General features: G+C 52.5%; 2 protein-coding genes across 2 annotated transcripts; one reads left to right on the top strand and one right to left on the bottom strand.

Annotated features, from left to right (window-relative positions):
- Positions 1–401: 401 nt before the first annotated feature.
- Positions 402–2,589, top strand: LOC120700272 (AAA-ATPase ASD, mitochondrial-like). The gene is made up of 2 exons (XM_039984501.1): positions 402–2,134; positions 2,234–2,589. The coding sequence occupies exon 1, from the start codon at positions 513–515 to the stop codon at positions 2,124–2,126; it is 1,614 nt and encodes a 537-aa protein (XP_039840435.1). The 5' UTR covers positions 402–512; the 3' UTR covers positions 2,127–2,134; positions 2,234–2,589.
- A 678-nt stretch (positions 2,590–3,267) lies between these two features.
- LOC120700273 (protein NUCLEAR FUSION DEFECTIVE 4-like) lies at positions 3,268–5,993 on the bottom strand. Its single transcript, XM_039984503.1, has 2 exons — positions 5,421–5,993; positions 3,268–4,599 (listed from the first exon to the last, which is right to left on the bottom strand). The coding sequence occupies exons 1-2, from the start codon at positions 5,877–5,879 to the stop codon at positions 3,451–3,453; spliced, it is 1,608 nt and encodes a 535-aa protein (XP_039840437.1). The 5' UTR covers positions 5,880–5,993; the 3' UTR covers positions 3,268–3,450.
- Positions 5,994–8,176: the final 2,183 nt, after the last annotated feature.

Raw genomic sequence — 8,176 nt, 5'->3', positions numbered from 1 at the left:
ACTAAAATTCAATTCTAGATTTTGAAATGCCAGATTAATCGTATACATTGTTATGTCGTCTCATCATGGTTTTCATGGACCAGATTAAAGTCTACCTAATAAAACGCGCATGCAGGAGATATGTTAAGAAGCAGAAAGAAAGGGGTAGGATCGGAAACCCAATCCATGACGTACTTGGGCGCGCGGTTTGAATTTGAATTCTGAAAGCATGCATGCAAAAATTATGTATTCTGCCGTTGATCTGCTCCGACAAGGGCCGTCCGCAGCTACGTCTCACCTGCTCCGGATCCTTCGCCTTCATTACCAGCACGATAAGCCGTTGACTCAAGTCAACTCCCTACTAGGTATGGCTAGAGAACCGGCCGGTTGCACGCAACAAGTACGATGTCTATATAAACCAACACCCAGCAGCAGCTGAGCAGCAGGCATCATCTGAGAGTGAGACTGAGAGATCGATCGATCGAGCAGCTAGCTAGCTAGCTTAGCTATAGGAAGCAGCAGGCACTCTACACATGATGGCGGGGATGGACAAGTGGACCGGGTTGGGGTCGGCGCTGGCGAGCTTCCTCTTCCTCTGGTCCATGGTGCAGAGCCACCTCCCCGTCGCCTTCCGCCACCGCCTCTCCACCTGGGCCACCAAGCTCGCCTCCCTCTTCAGCCCCTACCTCCACGTCACCATCTCCGAGTACGGCGCCGAGCGCTTCAGCCGCAGCGACCTGTTCCTCGCCGTCGAGGCCTACCTCTCCGACGCCTGCACCCGCCGCGCGCGCCGCCTCAAGGCCGAGCTCGGCAAGGACAGCAAGAACCTCCAGGTCTCCGTCGACGACAACGACGAGGTCACCGACACCTTCAGGGGCGCCACCATCTGGTGGTACGCCGCCAGGAAGCTCCAGAGGTCGCAGGTCATCAGCTTCTACCCCGGCCAGGACGAGCGCCGCTTCTACCAGGTCGTCTTCCACCGGCGCCACCGCGACCTCGTCGTCGGCTCCTACCTGCCCCACGTCCTCGAGGAGGGCCGCGCCGTCACCGTCCGGAACCGGCAGCGCCGCCTCTTCACCAACAACCCCAGCAGCGGCTGGAACCCCTACCGCAGCGGCAAGGGCGTCTGGAGCCACGTCCCGTTCGAGCACCCGGCCACCTTCGCCACGCTCGCCATGGACCCCGCCGACAAGGAGGCCATCGTCGACGACCTCGAGGCGTTCCGGGACGCCAAGGACTACTACGCCAAGGTCGGCAAGGCGTGGAAGCGCGGGTACCTGCTGCACGGGCCCCCGGGCACCGGCAAGTCCACCATGATCGCCGCCATGGCCAACCTGCTCGACTACGACGTCTACGACCTCGAGCTCACGGCGGTGAAGAACAACACCGAGCTGCGCAAGCTCTTCATCGAGACCACCGGCAAGTCCATCATCGTCATCGAGGACATCGACTGCTCCGTCGACCTCACCGGCAAGCGCAGCAAGGCGGACAAGAAGAACAAGTCGTCGTCGTCCGAGGACGACGGCAATAATAATCCCAAGCTGCCGGCGGACCCCGACAAGGACGACGGCACCAAGGTCACGCTCTCGGGGCTGCTCAACTTCATCGACGGCCTCTGGTCGGCGTGCGGCGGCGAGCGCATCATCATCTTCACCACCAACCACAAGGAGAAGCTGGACCCGGCGCTGGTCCGGCGAGGCAGGATGGACAAGCACATCGAGATGTCCTACTGCGGCTTCGAGGCCTTCAAGGTGCTCGCCGGCAACTACCTGGACATCACCGACCACGAGCTGTTCGGCGAGATCCGGCAGCTGCTGGGGGAGGTGAACATGACTCCGGCGGACGTGGCGGAGAACCTGATGCCCATGTCCAAGAAGAAGAAGAGGGACAACAACGCGTGCCTGGAGGGTCTAGTGGAGGCTCTGAACAAGGCCAAGCAGGAGGCAAAGGCCAAGGCGGATGCGGAGGCCAAGGAAGCCAAGGAGAAGGCGGAGGCGGAGGCCAAGGCCAAGGAGGAGGAGGAAGCGAAGAAAGGCCAAGGAGGAGATCAAGACCAAGGGAAGGAGGACAAAACGTCGGAGTCCACGGAAGGAAAGATGAGCAATGGAGAGATCAAAGGATCGGAGCAGGTGACAAGTGACAACTAATAATTAAGGTAATAATGAGCTTGTTTATTGGTACGTGATGGAGAAGGCTACATAATTGAATTACTTATGGAACAAATGACCTTTCGCACCCAAAAACACATGTGCAAGCCTGCCAATCAAATCCAGGAGAGCCTAGCAAGTGGTGGAGGGGATGGATCTTTTAGTTCCCCTGTGTTCGGATTCTGACTGACGCCGCCCCTCTCAATCCTCAGCGTTCAAGAGAAGAGCTAGCACATCAATCAGCTACTAGTCTAAGGTCTGTTATGCCGGATGCGCTACATCTACAGCTACAGGCCGTCAATGCAACTTTTGCTATGTGCTATATGAAATTTCCTATATATCCTTCCAGTAATATTTAATCTAGTGAAAAAAATCGCCTTTGTTTTCTGCAGTGCTGTTATTTTCTATTCATCGAGGAGGTACTTTTACATTTGTAATGGCAAGTAGCAGTCAAGATTGCTTCCTCTTCCATGTATATCACTAGAACATTGCGCGGCGTTGCCGCGCAGAAATATGCCCTCCAGTTCAGGTTTATTTTAAAAAATTGAACTGCAAAAAGTCCGGGGGGATTTTCGTAAAATTGGTAGACTGCATGGGTTATTTGGTAAATTTGGCGTCGACGGAGTACCTGTCGATTACTGAAAAGTTCAAGGGGTTTTTCATAAAATTGATGGACTTCAGAATCATTTTAATAAAGTCCAGGTTTTTTTTACAAATTTCATGGAGTACGACACGATTACTAAAAGTTTAGGTTTTTTTTTAAAGTAAGGCTCCACAAAGTCCGAGGGGTTTTCCATTAAATTGATGGACTCCGTGTTCATGGAGTACGACACGATTACTAAAAGTTCAGGGTTTTTTTAAAGTAAGGCTCCACAAAGTCCGAGGGGTTTTCCATTAAATTGATGGAGTCCGTGTTCATTTTAATAAAGCTCAGGTTTTTTTTGCAAAATTTACGTCCCTATCTATTTCTGGCCGTCGGATCGCAATCTGACGGCCGATGTTTTCCGGCCTACGTGGCCCATCTCCCTGGCCAGGACCGCGACGCGGTTTCAGTATTGAAAGATTTCCTGCTCACCATTCGCTATCATCCAGCTGGGACTGCGTGCGTGCGACCCAGCTTGTAAACAAAAACAAGGAAACATGACTATATGCATCGATCCCATTCAGCTCAAAATTAAAGACCATGTATCATGTATGTTCTCCCTCTTCTTGAAATGAAAAAAAGTATGTTGAGGCCATACAAACCATGGCATGCTATACTATATACATCACTTGCAAAAACAGACAGTTTAGGTTGTTGCAACATGTGCAGTGTACATCCATCTCATTTCTCAAGGAAAGACTGCAACCTTGCGTATACCACCTGCCTATAGAACTTCCTCGTTCTGATATACAGCACAAATGCAACGGCAGACCCAAACAAGCACACGCAGGCCATGATCATAAAAGATAGCGCAAAGCAGTGCTTACCATGGCAGGCATGCTCATCCCGCGGCGACTCCATGTCATATATGTAACCCACAACCCGGACCGAGAGGATGTAAGACCCAACGGGGCTTGCAACGGCCACCATGTTGAAGATGGTGCCAAAGTGGTTCAGCCCAAAGATCTCAGACGTTATGCTTGGCATGAGCGCCCACTGGCACCCATAGCACAGGCCAACGAGCACGGAGCCGATGTAGAGCGATGCAGGAAGGCCGGAGGAGATGATGGCATGACCCGCACTCATGATCAACAGCGTGGTGCCTATGAAGAATGGCCTGCCAACTCGCAGGCGAAGGAAATGGTCGGATATGAAGCCTGCGCCAAACCTCCCTGAGAAGTTCCAGATGCTCCAGAGCGACACCAGTGTGCTGGTCTCCTTGCTCGTGTAGCCAAGGGAGCTGCCGATCTGGCTGATATTGTTCACTGTGGCCAGACCCGATCCCATCCCGCAAGCCATTGCTAAGAAAAGCAACCAGAAGTTCAGTTTGCCCATGGCCTGTAGCACATTCAGGTTTTCTTTGCCTGCAGACAGGTCTAGGCTAGATCCCCCAAGCGCAGTGCCTGAGCCGGCACTGTCAGATCCTTCTGCCACCTCTTCCCGGAGCAATCCGATTCTTTGTTCTGAAGTTAATTCCTCATGCTGCATTGATTCTGGCTTCTGGGCCTTTAGAGCAACGGCTACTGGAGATAAGACTAGCAGCAGGAGTATCACAAAACAAACACTCTGCACAGCTGAAGTTATCGTGAACACTTGATCACAGATTATGATGACCATTAGGTATGTGGCAACAGTAACAGCGATGAGAGAGAAAGCATCTAGGAACTTCTTGTTGTACCGTTCATGTGCGTTGTGGACGTCGACAAAATACATGAGCATCAAAGTGATGGCTGTGGGCAAAATTGCCAGCATCAGTATGAACCTGGTAGGATCAACATGGAGAGTGCGGTATATTTGGACAAGTATTGCCCCACTTAGGCCTAGAAACCCCTGTTGCAAAAGTACAAAAGTTGAATTCAGGTAAGCTGGGGAGAGAGAAAAAAAACACTGCCAGCATCAGTATGGAAGTGTTTGGATCAATAGGAATTTTCTGTTCTGGGACCGTGGGAGTTAACAGAGCAGAATATGATGCACTACAGTGGTTGAGTCAAATCATCAATTCTGATAAATATTATGCTGCACCACAATTTTAAGAAACAAATGCGCCATAAGAGTGAACTTCTGAGAATTAAAGAATTGATGAAGGCTAGGCTTGGTGTCCTGGCTATATGCTGTGTAGTCAAAACAAAATTCACAGGGCACTCTTGACAATTTAGAGTTTTATGATGATTATATTGCAAAGAAGGTTTGAGGAGTACAGAGGCAGATGATAGAATCTCTGAGATGATTCGGTCAGTTTGAGGAGTACAGAGGCAGGGTCCCATTGATGGGTCAAAGGCAATGTCATCCATATTGTCCTATTACATGGTCACATGCATATGTTGTTTGCCTTTACAGTACAGCATGACGTGCTAAAATAGAGCTGTGTGACTAGTGGCTGAATTGAGTGAAACTTATATGCAGCACGGGGAACAGTAAAATACATTTAAATTTTGAAGGTGCCACTTTGAAAGCATCTCTGAAGCTATTTGGGTAGCTAGAGGCAACATCCGAAGCTATTGAATGGATGAATATCAATTGTGTGGATTGAAACATACATAGCCTTGCGTTGGGTTTGGGGACGACTGAGCAGAGCAGAGTAGCAGAGCAAAGAAGAGCAGAGGAGAGGAGAGGAGAGGAATACAGAAAATCATAGGGTAAAAATGACCTGCCTTCATGATGCCGATGACCGTGCCTCGGCGATCGGGGAAGTTCTCGACGGCGAATACGACATCGGCGGTGTTGAAGAAGGTCTGCGCCTGCGCGGCGAGGAGCATGTAGACGCACATGAGCGGGAGCGGCGCGGGCGCGATCCCGGCGACGGCGAGCCACATGGGGAGGTACCCGGCGGCGCAGAGGACGGCTCCCGCGAGGAGGACGAGCCATGGGCGGCGCCTGCCCTCGGGCGCCCACGCGGCGAGGAAGCCCGAGAGGACGCCGGCGTTGGCGCCGACGTCCTTGAAGAAGGCGACGGCGTCGAGCGCGGACTGGTCGTAGCGCTGGGAGGCCTTGAGTGCCGGGGAGTAGACGCCGAAGCAGTAGGAGCTCCCAGCGCAGCACTGGATGAGCGCGCTGGCGGCCAGGGCGGACCAGCGCGTACGTGTCCATGCCCGTGGCGGCGGCGCGGCCATCGGCGGCGGCCGGAGCAGGCGGAATTGGAATTGGAATCGGAATCCGGAAGGGGATTAGTTTGTTTGTTTGTTTTGTTTTTGGCCCTTTGGGTTGAAGGGGAGTCGCCCAGGCATGGGCCTCTCTCTCTCCAACAGCAACAGATATCTTTATCTTTTTTTAATAACTTGTGGAAATGTGGGTGGCACGTATTTAAAAACTAATAATAAATAATATATTTATACTATACAAAAAACACACCACACAAAGCAACTGTTTCCATAATAAGCAACACGGGGCGCCAGCTTCATATAAGAGCAAGTATTAAAACAGGCTGCAAGAAAACTAAATGTTGAGAAGTCTTGTGTGGACGACGACACACGAGTGTGGTCGCAGGAGCTCCAAGGCGGCTGCCGGCGAGCCCCGTGCGGGCGGCAGCGAGCTTTGGGTCGGCAGTGGGAGATCCGGGGCGGGGACGCGCTCGTGGTGGTCTTGCAGTAGAATTTTTGAATGTTACAATGATTGATTTGAGATGTTGAGGTCGAGATTTATGTTATCAAGGGGTGTCCTTGTTGCGGGTTGAATCCGTGGAGGCAACATTTTTCATGTTCCACCCGCATGAATTTGATGTTGCAATGGTCATAATTTGATGTTGCATGAATTTGAATGAATGTTGCATGAAACAGGGCAATAATGTTGCGGTTAGAATTTTACTCTAGGCGTCCAGATGTGTTTGATGCATTTAGTATGTATGTGTTTTTGCTGTGACAAATATTGATTTTTTATGTTGCTTCAGTACATTCTCAGTATTGCGATGGGGGCGTCTGATGCAAAATTTTCCATCGAATGTCTGACCGTACTAGTAACGTGTCCATGGGGCACGCACATATATTTTAAAATGAAGTTACGGAACTTAAGTTTTAAATCCATGTAACACGCATAGTAGTACCGAAATTTTTATTCAACCGACGTAAATGGAAAAGCCACGTAATTAGTCTGAACATATTATTGAATCAAAGTTTAAAGTCGGTGAAAGCTTTAGCTGGAACATGATATTTCAGGAAGCATCAGCATACGTGATCTTGCATTGTCTCAGATTGATTCATCAACGTCTACAAACAAATGAAGATATTTTGGGCGCAGCTACGTATTTGCTGCAGGGAAGACACGTTATGGTCAAAGCCATTGCCCACTAGGCTGACACGTCGCGCCCTGGAGGCGCCCGGCCGTCCAGGCAGCGGCGAGATCCGCCGGCCGCCGCACCATGCCCGACGTCCAGCGTTCATCCTCCCTCTACGGGCCCCAGCGCGCGGGCTCCTCGTCTCCGCCCGTAGCTGCCAAGATGGATAACAGCATCGATGCCCGTCGAGTTCGGTCACGACGGTGTGCATGTTCCAACGCCGCGATTGCGCCGCCGGCGAGCTCCCTGAAACACACACGCACACGAACTCACGCGAACGCCTGGAAGAACACAGAGACAGTCGTTTTGGTGCAGCCCGACTTGCTGCTTTTCTGAACTGTATTGCTGAAAATATAGCAGATTACAACCGGCCTCTTGGCCGAGAAACGCGCCACGATCCCTTGACGAAGCCTGCCATCCCAAACTCCAGGATCGCGGCGCGCAAGACGCGCTCCCGTGCGAACGTGCGCACGTCAGAGCCCCACGCACACAGCTGACTACTTCAACCATGCGCACACAACCGTGAAACAAGCTAACAGCTAACTGAATGCTAACTATCTGCACAAGAATTATTTAACAAATCAGTGGTATCAGAGCCGGTTGAGAGGGACTAACGCCGTGAGATGACTTCGGGCAGTCGCCGCGGGCGGTCGCCGCCGCCGACCAAGGTCGGGACGTCAGGCGGCGACAAGACACCACCGCCGAAAGGGAAGTCGCCGCTGCGTACTCCATCGCCGAGCCGTTCTCCACCACGCCGCTCGCACACCCGAGACGCACGTCCGCGCCGGGAGGTCGTCGTCGAGCGCGTCATCCGGGAGAGCGGCGGTGCAGGCAACTGGCCGCAGTTGACGAAGACCAACTACGACTCGTGGGCGTTGTTGATGAAGCTGAAGCTGCAGGCGAGGCACCTCTGGGAAGCGGTCGAGGACGGGGACGTCGAGTTCCACGACGACCGCACCGCACTGGAGGCAATCTGCAGCGCCGTCCCGCCGGAGTTGGTTCCCACCCTGGCGACCAAGCCATCGGCCAAGGCAGCGTGGAAGGCGATCCGGACGATGCGCGTTGGCGACGAGCGGGTGCGGAAGTCGACGGCACAGAACCTCCGCACTGAGTACGAGCAAATCGCCTTCCGCGACGGCG

The sequence above is a fragment of the Panicum virgatum genome, chromosome 3K (genome assembly GCF_016808335.1).
Source record: "Panicum virgatum strain AP13 chromosome 3K, P.virgatum_v5, whole genome shotgun sequence".
Lineage (NCBI taxonomy): Eukaryota > Viridiplantae > Streptophyta > Magnoliopsida > Poales > Poaceae > Panicum > Panicum virgatum.
The sequence above is the reverse complement of the archived record's forward strand: the minus strand, read 5'-3'. Positions and strand labels throughout refer to the sequence as shown.

Bases quoted from the DNA above. Each gene is read 5' to 3' on its own strand.
- LOC120700272 (XM_039984501.1), top strand. From the start codon at position 513: ATGATGGCGGGGATGGACAAGTGGACCGGGTTGGGGTCGGCGCTGGCG.
- LOC120700273 (XM_039984503.1), bottom strand. From the start codon at position 5,879: ATGGCCGCGCCGCCGCCACGGGCATGGACACGTACGCGCTGGTCCGCC. The intron at 4,600-5,420 runs GCAGGTCATTTT...CTTTTGCAACAG, and splicing joins CGGTCATCGGCATCATGAAG to GGGTTTCTAGGCCTAAGTGG.